Below are 15,223 nucleotides of genomic sequence, written 5' to 3'. Positions count from 1 at the left end.
TTTAATTTCCTTCATTAGACAAATTAAAAATTGACAACTCTGTGTTGGTCACCAAAATTTCATTCTTTAAATTAGTTCATAAGTGCAAAGCTCTCAGAACCACTGATATGAGTCAGGAGTAGGTCCTGATGTCAGCACTCTCTGAGAGGCCTCAGGAACATTTGGAACATCACTGCCTGCACTGAAATGAAGGCCGGTGTGTCTGACGCCACACACTCTTTGAAGTCTGTTTGGAGCTCAAGTTCTAGCTTTCTATGATTCTGGATGTAAACAAAAATCTAAAAATCTAAACCATGGCATAGGCAAGATGTGAAAGATATATTTATGGTGCAAAAACTCTTTATCCTAAAACTGCAGATTTGAGATAATATATTTTGAGAGTCTTATCTGTTATTTGAATTAATTATGAAAAAACTTCAAATATGCAGTAAGGGAAGAGAAAAGGAGTAGATGTTCCTATGGTAAAAAGCCCTGCCTCCTTCCTAGAAAACTTAAAAGATTTGCCACCTGCAGTTGAAATTAAAAATTAGAAAAAGTAGGGACACACTGCTTACAATATATTTAAAAATGACTATGTACAGTGACAAAGGTTGGAGGTATGTTTTAGAGTTCACTGGGCCTTGTTTTCTGTAGAATTGCCTAAATTCATTATAACAAAAAGAAATGCCACGTAGAGAACAGCAAAGAAACATACAAAGCCAGTCCTATAGGAGCATTCTTCATCCCTCCATCGCTGCGATGGATGCCCACAGCTACAGTCCACAGGCCAGCAAGGTTAAGAGCAGCCTTAGCTAAAAGTTCACCCTCAAAAGAATCGGTCTCTTCTGATTTAAGAAGTCAAGCACCTGGTGGCCTCCGGTTGTGAACTGGTTTCTGGCTCTGTTACTCCTGCCTGCCCTCAAGCTGCCTCCTTGGAGTTCCTTTCACATTTGAACAGCTTGTCATGTCAGACCCTCTACTCTGCACCCAGACCACTGTCCTGCTCAGGCACAGCCACCCAGAGCTAGAGAGAGGAAGCAGGTAAAGAAATCCAAAAGGATGGGTGGTAGAACAATAGGAGACTAGCGTTTCAAACCACCTCTCCCTTCCCTGCTCTGATATCCCGGGTTAGCTAAGCAACTCTGGCCAACAATAGCTCTTGGGTAGTTATCTAAGAAGTAGCTGGTGCTGGTCAGGCCCAGTGGCTCACACCTGTATCCTAGCACTTTGGGAGGCCAAGGCAAGCAGATTGCTTGAGGCCAGGAGTTCAAGACCAGCCTGGCCAACATGGAGAAACCCCATCTCTACTAAAAAAAAAAAACGAAAAAAAATTAGCTGGGCATGGTGGCGGGCGCCTGTAATCCCAGCTATTCAGGAGGCTGAGGCAGGAGAATCACTTGAGCCCAGGAGGCAGAGGTTGCAGAGAGCTGAGATCATGCCACTGCACTCCAGCCTGGGCAACAGACCGAGACTCTGTCTCCAAAAAAGTTGTAGTTGGTGCTTTAAGGGTGTCCCATTTTCAGTTGAGTTCAGCTCAGCAAACATTAACTAAGTGTCCCACGTATCATGCCCTATACCTGTACTGACAGAACAAAGGTCAGTGAAACAATGTCCCTAATGCTTAAAAAGTTTCTAGTCTTCCTGTGTTTCATCCCCCACTGAGCAGGTAGGTTCTGAATTCAGTTAAGCTCCAAGCCACCCAGAAGGCTAAAGGGGCTTCTGATCCAAAGAGGTAAGGATCTGCCACAGGAAACAGGCTCTAAAGAAACACAAGAATCTGTTGAAAATACAGAAGGACCGGCAAACAGCAAAGACCAGCAGCTCAATGGAAAAAGAATTTTCTCAACACGACACTGCCAGCTGGCCCATAACCACCACCCTTCAAGCTGGAAGGAAGAATGAGCCAGGCCTCTTACTCCTTTCCTCTTCCTCGTCATTCCCACACATAGAGCGGGGAAGAGAGGAAGAGGGAGTCACAGAGCAGCCTCCATACTTCCCAGCCTCAGCTCTTGACCCACCACCCCTACCCCGCTTCACTGATATAGCTCTAGGCAGGTAAGAACTCTACTGAGGGGGCCCCCAAGGTCTGAGGCAGCAACAACAGTTGCTGCTGCTGGGAAATTGACCAGGGGATATAGGGAACCCGGCCATATCCACAGCCAGCACATACGAGGAAAGAAACGGTGGCACTCACTACTGAGGGATTCTGAATAGAAAGTCTGCGGACTCTGATCCTGAAACTACCACGTGTGATGAGGCTTTGGAGCTCAGCTACTTATCTAACAAAGTAATATATACTTGCCGTCGCTATTTATTTCCAATAACTTAGCTTTCTTCTCCTCATGGGTGTGACATTCCTCATCAGAATCAGAGTCAATCACTACCACGGAGCTGAGTGATGAAACAGGAGAAAAACAAGAGAGAAGTATGAACGCAACAGTCTTCTTTTTCAATGCATTTCTCACCTTTTCTGATCTTGACCACTTGTCAATTTTTTGTTTCCCACAGTAACTCTGTTCGCCTCCTTTGGAACTACTCAATCCTTCCATTCTACCTGATTTTCTATCTTTTTCTCTTTTTCCATCTTCCTACATCTTTCCATCTGTCTCACATCCTTCTAAAACAAGGAGTCTGTCACATACTGAGAGTGAAATGGGCTCTGTCAGATTTTATGTATTCAGATAGTTTTGGCACAGTGGTAAAATTGATCAGGGAGTTGTCATCTTTCTTTATCAAGTTTGAGATCCAGTTGTCTGAGAAGGGTAGAGGGCCACAGATGGAGAGAGGCAGCCTCAGAGTAGGGAGTTTCTCTTCAGTGCTACTCTCTGCAACCCCAAACCAGCACCACCCTCTTGAACTGACGGACTGCTCTGGTAGGTGTCAAACTCAGCAGTGCACCTGCACCACCCAGGGTACCAGTGGTAAGCACCCCCTGGGGTCCTCATCCTCGGCTAATCCTGGTATTTGGCTCAGAAGTTCCAGCAGGATGAAATTGGCCACCTTCCTGTCCCCAAACAGTGTATAATAAGTATAATATACTTTCATAATGAAAGAAAAATACTTAATACACTGTTACGGGACATGTCTGCACCTGCTACAGACACACATGTTCATCTGCTTCCACCATGTTTACCACTTTGACACTGCCAAGTTGATGTGCCTTTGCTATCCTATTGACTACTCCATCCTTAAAACTCTTTTCTTGATTTCTGGGACAAAGTCGTCTTTTGGTTCTCGTCTCACCTTTCCATTCACTCCTCCTCACTCATCTTCCTCGACTCAATCCCAGGACTTATCCCCAGCCCTCTCATGCCAATACAATCAATTATTAATTACACCAGCCCAATTCATTATATTAAGCCCAACTTCTCTTCTGACTTCTAGCTCCACAGTTCCAACTTCCTACCTGGACATCCTGTGGGCAGGGCCGATATTTAGTCAGTATGCAGAGGTATGGCCTTACCGATTTGTTTATTGATGGTGTCTGTCCTGACCAGCAGGCAACCATCCTGACTAATTCCTGCCTGTGCTCTGTTGGTTGTTAGAAAATTTTGATTATCAGCCCTGCCTACAGGCTCCTTGATTCCAGCATGCCCAAAACCAAACTCATCACCTTCCTCCCAAATCTACTCTTCCTATATCCCATATATAGATGGCACCTGGGACTGGAACAAGACCTGTGGGCACTCCTTGCAGGTCCCTTAAAACTGATTTTCTTTAAACATTTGTTCACCATCTATCTAGCAGAGGCTGGAAGAAACTATTTTTTCTATTTAAAACTCAGATACATTTTAATTATCAAACAAGGACTTCATTATGTATAATATTATACGCTGGAATACTTCTCAGGAGCCATGATAGAACATTTAAAATATAAATAACAGCAATGGAAATACTCTGCATCTTGATAGTGGTGATGGTTACACTACCATATATGCTTGTCAAAATCCATCAAACTGTACACCTAAAAAGGGTGAATTTTACCATATATAAATCATACCTCAATAAACCAGACTTTAGAAATACAATTAACAAAACTGATCATCAACGATTAACAGCTTTATACATTATTTGGCTCTAGAATTTCAGCTGATTGCAACTGCTGACTTTATTTATTTATTTATTTATTGAGAGAGTCTCACTCCCACCCAGACTGGGGTGCAGTGACGCAATCTTGGCTCACTGCAACCTCCGCCTCCCAGGTTCCAGTGATTCTCGTGCCTCAGCCTCCTAAGTAGCTGGAATTAGAGGCACATGCCACCACACCCTGCTAATTTTTTGTATTTTTATTAAAGATGGGGTTTCGCCATGTTGGCCAGGCTGGTCTTGAACTCCTGACCTCAAGTGATCCGCCCACCTTGGTCTCTCAAAGTGCTGGGATTACAGGCGTGAGCCACTGTGCCGGGCCTGCAACTGCAGATTTTAAATGACATTTCACACATTGGTGTCAGGAGTTGGTGGCTTACACGTTATAAAAATACTCAATAGAGATAGATCAGAGATAGCCAGAACAAAAATTTTCCCACTTCACAGCACTATCTGGCTTGATGGGGGGAACAAGAATGACCAATTTGCATTTCTACAGTAATTCAAGGAGTCAATGTGGAAAACAGTTATGTAGCACCATACTTCATATTTACTCCAGCAATTTTTTTCAGCACCCCCTACAGTTTGGCACCTGGGAAACACCCCTCCATTAAGCTCTGGCTAGAGCAGAGGATTCATTAATAGGAACAATAGCAGGTGAGGCTGAAAGAGAGGTTATGGCCAGATCACAGAAGGCGTTAAATATTGGGGTAAACAGCTTGATTTTTCTATTATGAGCTATTTGAATTGGGGATTGATATGATCAAAGCAGTGCCTCAGGAGATCCAGCTACAAGTGGTACACCGACTGGATCACAAGTAAGAGATCAAGGTGAGGAAGCCACTTAAAAAGAAGAAACAAGCTGGGCACGGTGGCTCACACCTGTAATCCCAGAACTTTGGGAGGCCAAAGCAGGTGGATCGCTTCAGGTCAGGAGTTCAAGACAAGCCTGAAAAACATGGTGAAACCCCGTCTCTACTAAAAACACAAAAATTAGCCGGGTGTGGTGGCGTGTGTCTGTAATCTCAGCTACTTGAGAGGCAGAGGAGAAGAATCACCAGAACTCAGGAGGCGGAGGCTGCAGTGAGCCGAGATTGCACCACTGCACTCGAACCTGGTCGAGCAAGACTCAGTCTCAAAACAAAACAAAACAAAACAAAAAACTAAACTAATCTAATCTAAAAACAAAAATAAAAAGGAGCAAACACCAATAAGGGCTTAGACTAGTAGAGCCTGGATGTTAAGGCATAGTTCACAGAGATACCTCAAAGAAGAAACTGACCAGTTAGATAATGGGTCAGGCATAAGGAATCTAATGTTTTCAACCTGGTTGTGATGTCAAACAGCCATCATGATCCTGCTGAGAACCACAGAGTGTCCACAGAGGAAATGTGAAGTTTACTCTTAAATTTCCTTAGACAGAGCATGAGGTTTTTCCCCCTTTAATTTAAAAAAAAAAAAAAAAAGTAAAGTTTCATTAATTCTCCTACTCACCTCGCCTGTCTCTTCGGAGCTCTTCTGGCCACAGCTAAATCAGAGAAAGAGGGCATTAGAAAACATCTGAAGCATGAAAAAATCTGGTTGCCTATGTCTTTAATTCCCTAAAACCAAAGTCTATAAATTAGAGCTGCTTAAAATTTACATCTCCCATGAAGGATAGAAAGGAAATAAAAGTAAGGAAACCCAGAGCCAAAAAAAAAAAAAAGGAGGAAAGTAAGTTGGAAAAGAAGCAGAGAACCTCCTCCACTCCTGACAGTAGGGAAATTTCATTTCACCAACCTAAAGAGAGCCCTAGAGGTGATGAACTTAGAACCAACTTAGGCCAGACATCCCAAATCACAGTTGAGTCATCTCTACAAAGACACTTCAAAATGTTCCTGCTTTGAGTGGACTCTACTTACAAGACCCACTGGTGTCATCACTGCTTGACCGGACATTAAGGATGTAACTGCAAAAATAAAAGAGATACTTTATAAAAGGAGGGCTATCGACACCATAAGCAACCAATTATCAAAAATCCCAAATAAGTGAAGAAAACAACCAATCAGAATTCCTGAAATGCAAAAAGGATTTAAGGGCTTTAAGCCCTTAGGAAATTAGGATCACAACAGCACAAGTGAACAAAAATTGGAAGCAATGAGCTGCTCAGTCCTTACTGCTAAATCAAAAACACGGGAAGAATGTTAGCTGAGTATCATTAGCTATCAGTGAAAAGCCTGTTTTCTGCCAAGTAATTTATTTCCATTTAAAGGTATGAAAGACACGCCAGGCATGGAGGCTCACGCCTGTAATCCCACCAACTCGGGAGGCTGAGCGGGGAGGATCGCTTGAGCCCAGGAATTCAAGGTTGCAGTGAGCTATGATGGTGCCACTGCACTGCAGTGTGGGCGACACAGCAAGACCCTGTCTCTAAAAAAAAGTAAAATAAAAAATAAAGACATGAAAGTGAGTCTTGAGAAAAGAGCCTCGGGGGAAAGGACTTGAGGATGAAGAGATTGCAGTCAAAAATTAAAGGGCAAAAGGGCAAGGAGGTCCCCGTTAAGGGTGTACTTCTTGGAGATAGCCTACTGTTTGGGATTGATATCTAGGTAAATGGACAACTACTGAACTCCGTTTCATGCAGAGCCAATGAATGGATGGTTTCAAAGCTGCCACTGCTCCCTGCAGTGAGCCACGATGCTGGGGCCTCTTGCTTCTCTGTCTCATCTGCCAGGGGTCCCAGCACTCTCTCTCCGCTGCTCTGTGGCAGGCTACTTTGCCTCTTGCTATCACTTACGAGAGTTATGCAGCACCACCTGAGGTGAAGCCAAGCACTTCCTGCTCGGAACCCTTCAGCTCGCCAGACAGCAGCCGGCTGGACATCCACTGTCAGCCAGATCCAAACTCCAGCCCAGAGGAGTCACACCACAGTGAGCACCACTTCACCGCCACTGCCACTCCTCCAATGTGGCACCTGGCTACATCATAGGTCATCTTGTTATTAGTTATTGTGACACATAGTCCACAGAGGTTATCAAAATGCTAAAGGAGGGGGACATAATAGCTATAAGGAAGTCCAGGCTCTACATACTAAAAGTTAGACTTAGGCCAGGCGCAGTGGTTCACGCCTGTAATCCCAGCACTTTGGGAGGCCAAGGCAGGTGGATCACTTGAGGTCAGGAGTTCAAGACCAGCTTGACCAACATGGTGAAACCCCATCTCTACTAAAAATACAAAAATTAGCCAGGCACGGTAGCGTGTGCCTATAATCCCAGCTACTCTGGAGGCTGAGGCAGAAGAATCACTTGAACCCGGGAGGTGGAGATTGCAGTGAGGTGAGATCGTGCCACTGCATTCCAACAGAGCAAGACTCAGTCTCAAAAAAAATAAAAATACAAATAAAAACTAAAGTAAACTAAAAATAAAACTAAAAGGGAGTAAACACTGATAACGGCTTAGACTAGTAGAGCCTGGATGTTAAGGCATAGTTCACAGAGATACCTCAAAGAAGAAACTGACCAGTTAGATAATGGGTCAGGCATAAGGAATCTAATGTTTTCAACCTGGTTGTGATGTCAAACAGCCATCATGATCCTGCTGAGAACCACAGAGTGTCCACAGAGGAAATGTGAAGTTTACTCTTAAATTTCTTTAGACAGAGCATGGGGTTTTTCCCCCCTTAATTTAAAAAAAAAAAACTAAAGTTTCATTAATTCTCCTACTCACCTTGCCTGTCTCTTCAGAGCTCTTCTGGCCACAGCTAAATCAGAGAAAGAGGGCATTAGAAAACATCTGAAGCATGAAAAAATCTGGTTGCCTATGTCTTTAACTCCCTAAAACCAAAGTCTATAAATTAGAGCTGCTTAAAATTTACATCTCCCATGAAGGATAGAAAGGAAATAAAAGTAAGGAAACCCAGAGCCAAAAAAAAAAAAAAAAAGGAGGAAAGTAAGTTGGAAAAGAAGCAGAGAACCTCCTCCACTCCTGACAGTAGGGAAATTTCATTTCACCAACCTAAAGAGAGCCCTAGAGGTGATGAACTTAGAACCAGCTTAGGCCAGACATCCCAAATCACAGTTGAGTCATCTCTACAAAGACACTTCAAAATGTTCCTGCTTTGAGTGGACTCTACTTACAAGACCCACTGGTGTCATCACTGCTTGACCGAACATTAAGGATGTAACTGCAAAAATAAAAGAGATACTTTATAAAAGGAGGGCTATCGACACCATAAGCAACCAATTATCAAAAATCCCAAATAAGAAAACAACCAATCAGAATTCCTGAAATGCAAAAAAGGTTTTAAGGGCTTTAAGCCCTTAGGAAATTAGGATCACAACAGCACAAGTGAACAAAAATTGGAAGCAATGAGCTGCTCAGTCCTTACTGCTGAATCAAAAACACGGGAAGAATGTTAGCTGAGTTATCGCTAGCTATCAGTGAAAAGCCTGTTTTCTGCCAAGTAATTTATTTCCATTTAAAGGTATGAAAGCAACACCAGGCATGGAGGCTCACGCCTGTAATCCCACCAACTCGGGAGGCTGAGAGGGGAGGATCGCTTGAGCCCAGGAATTCAAGGTTGCAGTGAGCTATGATGGTGCCACTGCACTGCAGTGTGGGCGACACAGCAAGACCCTGTCTCTAAAAAAAAGTAAAATAAAAAATAAAGACATGAAAGTGAGTCTTGAGAAAAGAGCCTCGGGGGAAAGGACTTGAGGATGAAGAGATTGCAGTCAAAAATTAAAGGGCAAAAGGGCAAGGAGGTCCCCGTTAAGGGTGTACTTCTTGGAGATAGCCTACTGTTTGGGATTGATATCTAGGTAAATGGACAACTACTGAACTCCGTTTCATGCAGAGCCAATGAATAGATGGTTTCAAAGCTGCCACTGCTCCCTGCAGTGAGCCACGATGCTGGGGCCTCTTGCTTCTCTGTCTCATCTGCTCATCTGCCAGGGGTCCCAGCACTCTCTCTCCGCTGCTCTGTGGCAGGCTACTTTGCCTCTTGCTATCACTTACCAGAGTTATGCAGCACCACCTGAGGTGAAGCCAAGGTTCCTGCTCGGAACCCTTCAGCTCACCAGACAGCAGCCGGCTGGACATCCACTGTCAGCCAGATCCAAACTCCAGCCCAGGGGAGTCACACCACAGTGAGCACCACTTCACTGCCACTGCCACTCCTCCAATGTGGCGCCTGGCTACATCATAGGTCATCGTGTTATTAGTTATTGTGACACGTAGTCCACAGAGGATATCAAAATGCTAAAGGAGGGGGACATAATAGCTATAAGGAAGTCCAGGCTCTACATATTAAAAGTTAGACTTCAGCTGGGCGCGGTGGCTCACGCTTGTAATCCCAGCACTTTGGGAGGCCGAGGCAGTTGCATTGCTTGAGGTCAGGAGCTCAAGATCAGCCTGACCAACATGGTGAAACCCCATCTCTACTGAAAATACAAAAATTAGCCAGGCCTGTTGGCGGGCGCCTGTAATCCCAGCTACTCGGGAGGCTGAGGCAGGAGCATCACTTGAACCCAGGAGGCAGAGGTTGCAGTGAGCCAAGATCCACGCCACTACACTCCAGCCTGGGCCACAGAGCGAGACCCCATCAAAAAAAAAAAAATTAGACTTAGCCACTTCTTTACGGCTTTTCATTTGGCCTAGAGGCTGATACTGTGCTGCCTGTATACTTTTCCAATCTTTGAAAATACATGATGGCTCAACTCCTTGATTAAACTTCCTATGCATTTCTCAACCACTGTACATTGGACTTAGTAGTAGACTTCAAGTTTTTTTCTTTAATCAGGAAAGAAACCTTTTGCTGGCTGTACGGTTTCCCATGTATGGGTCAATATGTGATGTTATTTGTCAGTAAACAGCACTATATATTATATAAACTAACAGCTGATTCAGACTTCATCCACCTTTTTACATACTTTTGTGTTACAAACACACCTATTTTTTTGAGAGGTCAGGCAAAAGGAACAAAGGATCAACATGAGGCAAAAAGTTACATGACAGAGAGCCCCACCTAAATCCCTAATGGCAAAATATCAAATTCCAGGTGGGATAGTAACCAACAGGTGAGGTAGTCCAAGGAAAGCACTAAGGAAGAAATACATGGTCAAAAAGAAGGCAGATTTTGTTTGGTATCTTTTCCAAGTAATATTCACCACCAGGGGAACAAGTCCCTAGAATGTATTTCAAGGCTCATGTTACTATTATTAGAAAATATACGCAGGTGGCTGAATGCAGTGGCTCACGCTTGTAATCAGCACTTTGGGAGGCTAAGGCGGGAGGATTACTTGAGCCCAGGAGTTCAAGACCAGCCTGGGCAACATGGTGAAACCGTCTCTACAAAAAAAAAAAAAAAATCAAACAATGAGGCTGGAGGGTTGCTTCAGCCCGAGAGGTCGGGGCTGCAGTGAGCCACGATAGTGCCACTGCAGTTCCCACCTGGGTGACAGGAGTGAGACCCTGTCTTAAAAAAAAAGAAAATATATGCAGGCTAGCTGACATGTTAAGAATAGGGGAAAAGGAAAAAAGGAGGCTGGGTGCAGTGGCTCATGCCTGTAATCCCAGCACTTTGGGAGGCCGAGGTGGGTGATCACCTGAGGTCAGGAGTTTGAGACCAGCTGGGCCAACATAGCAAAATCCCGTCTCTACTAAAAAATACAAAACTTAGCTGGGTGTGGTAGCACATGCCTATAGTCCAATTTCTTCAGAGGCTGAGGCAGGAGAATCACTTGAAACCCGGAGGCAGAGGTTGCAGTGAGCCAAGATTGCACCACCGCACTCCAGCCTGGGTGACAGAGCGAGACTCTGTCTCAAAAAAAAAAAGGAAATATATGCAGGCCAGGTACGCTGTAGTCCCAGCTATGCAGGGGGTAGGAGAGGACTGCATGAGCCCAGGAGGTGGAGGCCTCAGTGCACCATGATCACACCTGTGAATAGCCACTGTACTCTGGCCTGGGAAATACAGCGAGAAACCCCCCACCACACCTCATTAAAAAAAAAAGAACATATGCATTGAAGGAAGAAGAACCAGAACTCTATCATGAAAGGACTAAGAAATAACATTGGAAGGCTTTAAAGATACATTTAAAAAAAAAAAAACCTCAAAAACTATAGAAGAGCTGGGAGCAGTGGCTCATGCCTATAATCCCAACACTTTCGGAGGTCGAGGCTGGAGGATCACTTGGGAGCAGGAGTTCAAGACTAGTGTAGGCACCATAGCGAGACTCTTTGTCTTTACAAAAAATATTTTTAAATTAGCTGGATGTGGGATCCTCCCAGCTACTCAGGAGTATCCCTTGAGCCCAAGAGTTCGAGGCTGCAATGAGCTATGATGGCATCACTGCACTCCCACCTGGCTGACAAAGAAAAAAAAACTTAAAAAAAAGTTATAAAAGATCCAAAAAAGATCTATTTTATTTTATTTTATTTATTTATGAGACAGAGTCTCGCTCTGTCACCCAGGTTGCAGTGCAGTGGCGCGATCTTGGTTCACTGCAACCTCCACCTCCTGGGTTTAAGTGATTCTCCTGCCTCAGCCTGTGGAGTAGCTGGGATTACAAGCGTGTGTCACCACGCCCAGCTCATTTTTGTATTTTTAGTAGAGACGGGGTTTCACCATGTTGGCCAGGCTGGTCTTGAACTCCTGACCTCAGGTGATCTGCCGGCCTTGGCCTCCCAAAGTACTGGGATTACAGACATGAGCCACCACGCCTGGCCAGATCTCTCCTTTAAAACTTTAAAAGACTATAAATCATAAAGATTATGTATGCTTTTATATGACTACAGAAAAATCTCTGGAAGAAATACTGCCAAATTATTCAAAATTATTACCTCAGAAGAATGGGAGGATGCATGCATGTGAAGGCAGACTTTCACTTTTTACTTTATATGCTTCTGTACTGTTCATTTTCACCACAGACCTATATTCCCTTAGTAATTTTTACAACTCAATAAATATATTATAACATGATTAGGATATCTGTGGTTCATTCATTCACTAATTAGACATTTATCGAGCATCTACTATATACTTGGTACTGGGGCTACAAAAAAGAAAAAAAGAATGACTTCTAGGGATCTCACAGTCTAGTGGCAAAGACAAAAAAACAAATAGACAATATTCATGAGCCTTACTCCAGAACAACAGGAATCACAAACTGCATTTTTGGCCGGATGCAGTGGCTCACACCTGTAATCCCAGCAATTTAGGAAGCCAAGGTGGGTGGATCCCTTGAACCCAGGAGCTCTAGACCAGCCTAACCAACATGGCGAAACCCCATCTCTACTGAAAATACAAAAATTTTAATAGCCAGGCATGGTGGCACACACCTGTAACCCCAGCTACTGGGGAGGCTGAGGAACAAGAATCACTTGAACCCAGGAGACAGAGTTTGCAGTGAGTTTGCAGTGAGCTGAGATTGTGCCACTGTACTCCAGCCTGGGCGACAGAGCAAGACTGTTTAAAAAAAAAAAAAAAATCCAAGAAACTACATTTTTAACAAGCACCCCCAGGCAATTCTGATCCAGGAAGCTGGCAGACCACACTTTCAGGAACACCAGTTAAGTGTGACAGCCTTCTTTTCCTTGAAATCAGGAATTGAAAATATCAATAGAATGCTAATTAAGTAACTTTGGCATTGTGAAGAAATTTAAAACATAGCCAATCCACTAGGTGACCCATTTGCTTTTCTGATTATTTTAAATTCAGCCTAACAGGATAATTTTTAAAATATAATTTTAAATATATTTTAAATATCATATCATCAAGGCTATCTTGTAATAGTATTGACAAAACAAAGAATCTTGCTGGGGCTAAAAAAGACTAGTCAGTGGGCATCAGAGAGTACCAATTAGGCTTATCAATGAAAACCAGACCCCCACCTCTTGCATTATGCATTTCAGTACAACTTCTGCCTTTGAAGTGCCAATCCCTCCTTCCCCACCCCCTTCACTGTGTTAATGACCTTGTCTCATAAGACACTAGGATAATAGAAGCAATCAGCTAGGAACTCACTCATCCTCCCACCAAGAAATCTCCAGAACTAACTGCAACCATACTAGACTCTCCGCCTTCTCTATCACTAACAAGGGAACACAGTGTCCCTACCACTATCAAAGACCAATCCCTCCCTTGTACTTTGGACCTGTCTCCCCTAGCCTTCCCAAGGATTGTATTCTGGTAGTTCCAGCACTCTGTGCTGCACCATTCTCCCCTCTCTCCTGAATCATTCATGCTACTAGCCCTAGACTCCATGTCCCCAACTTTACATTAATAGCCTTGAGCTCTTCACTGAACTCAAACTGTCTACTTGACACCTTGGATATTTATTAAGTATTTAAAAGGTAACACGGGCCAGGCGCAGTGGCTCACACCTGTAACCCCAGCATTTTGGGAGGCTGAGGCAGGCGGATCACCTGAGGTCAGGAATTTAAGATCAGCCTGGCCAACATGGTGAAACCCCGTCTCTACTAAAAATACAAAAATTAGCCAGGTGTGGTGGCAGGTGCCTGTAATCCCAGCTACTTGGGAGGCTGAGGCTGGAAAATCGCTTGAACCCAGGAGACAGAGGTTGCAGTGAGCTGAGATCACACCACTGCACTCAAGCCTGGGCAACAAGAGCGAAACTCCGTCTCAAAAAAAAAAAAGTAACATGGCCACATGGCCACATGGCCAACAACACAGAACTCTATTTTCTCCCTCAATCCTGTTCCTATCCCAGCCCTACCCATCTCAGTCAGTGGCACCACCATCTACCCAGTAATGCCAAATAATTGAGGAGTCATCCTTGATTTCTTTCTTTCCCTCACCTCCCATATTCAACCCATCGGCAAGACCTGTTGGCTCCACTTCTCTAATATATTTCATCTAATCTAAGACACATTATTATATATACCTCCTCCATGAAAGAAAAAAACACTACCAAACTACAACCTGCCATCAAATGTATGATACATGCCAACTTCAGAAATGCAAAAATTTGAAAAGACATCTCCGAATTTATGAACTACAATATATTACATATTCATCCAAATCTCTCCAACTCCACTAGTAGCACCCTACTCTAAGCCACCATCACTTCTAGACTTTCATAATACCAAGTTCTTGGGCCTCAGTTGAAAAAAAAAAAAAACATTTATTTCATAGGACTATTGTGGAAAGTAAACAAGATCCTATCTGCCCTCCTCTGTACTCCTATGGCATCATGCACATCTGCCCCATCACAGCGTTTATCACACTCTACTGTAACTACCTGTTTACATGTTTCTAACCCCCACCCTAGACAGTAAGCTATGCAAGGACTTGGAAGTGTATTTGTTTCACGTTGTTCCATACAAAGTCAGGATTCAATAAGTATTTTTTAAATGAATGAATGTATGAATGAATCTCAAAGAGTGATTCCAAAGACCCCTTCTATTATTTTCCACCCCCTAAAAAAACCTCAAGTTGTGAAAGAATTCTGCCTACTAGATCTCACTAAGTAATAATTTTCTGTGTGTAAAAATGTAATTACACATATATGCCCATCTATGTGAAGGTTCGAGGTAAAGAGTCAGCCCAAAGTAAAAAACAAAAAAGCTAACAATCTTATCTTCGTTAATGAAAATACAATGCCCAGATCAAGGGAAGTAGCAGTTCCAATTTGGAGCTAAGATGGGTTAGAGACTGGCAGGTTGGTGTCTGGCCTCAAGGACTATCTCCAACCAGAAGCCTAAGATCTGCTTTTTGGACCTGTAGCTTCAGAAACTCAGATTTATCAATTCTTCATTAAATGCTAAAGGCATGACTCCTGTCAACCAAATTCACAAGGGGCTAATAATAACACATAACCCATTTACCTCTCAGGACAACTGAGACTAACGATCCACCCTGGGCACTCCCTATTTGAGGGCAAGTGACTGAGGGTCATGGAGCTGCAATTTGACCTTTTGCTTTGTTTTTTTTTTTTCTTTTTTTGAGACAGGGCTTCGCTCCCGTCGCCCAGGTGGAAGTGCAATGGCGCGATCTCAACTCACTGCAACCTCCACCTGCTGGGCTCAAGCAATTCTCCCGCCTTAACCCCCCAAGTAGCTGAGACTACAGGTGTGTGCCATTGTGCCTGGCTAATTTTTGTATTTTTTTTTGTAGAGACAGGGTTTCACCATGTTGGCCAGGCTGGTCTCAAACTCC

General features: G+C 43.7%; 1 protein-coding gene across 2 annotated transcripts in view; it reads right to left on the bottom strand.

The window, feature by feature from the left end:
- GCNA (germ cell nuclear acidic peptidase) overlaps positions 1 to 15,223 on the bottom strand; it is a 36,203-nt gene that overhangs the window by 13,106 nt on the left and 7,874 nt on the right. For both annotated transcript variants that reach the window (XM_063702901.1, XM_063702900.1), the window contains exons 3-7: positions 8,181 to 8,227; positions 7,771 to 7,804; positions 5,967 to 6,013; positions 5,560 to 5,593; positions 2,282 to 2,370 (exon numbers count right to left, since the gene is read on the bottom strand). In XM_063702901.1, coding sequence (XP_063558971.1) covers positions 2,282 to 2,370; positions 5,560 to 5,593; positions 5,967 to 6,013; positions 7,771 to 7,804; positions 8,181 to 8,227 — 251 coding nt within the window. The remainder of the gene's footprint in view (positions 1 to 2,281; positions 2,371 to 5,559; positions 5,594 to 5,966; positions 6,014 to 7,770; positions 7,805 to 8,180; positions 8,228 to 15,223) is intronic.

The sequence above is a fragment of the Gorilla gorilla genome, chromosome X (genome assembly GCF_029281585.2).
Source record: "Gorilla gorilla gorilla isolate KB3781 chromosome X, NHGRI_mGorGor1-v2.1_pri, whole genome shotgun sequence".
In the NCBI taxonomy this organism is placed as follows: domain Eukaryota; kingdom Metazoa; phylum Chordata; class Mammalia; order Primates; family Hominidae; genus Gorilla; species Gorilla gorilla.
The sequence above is the reverse complement of the archived record's forward strand: the minus strand, read 5'-3'. Positions and strand labels throughout refer to the sequence as shown.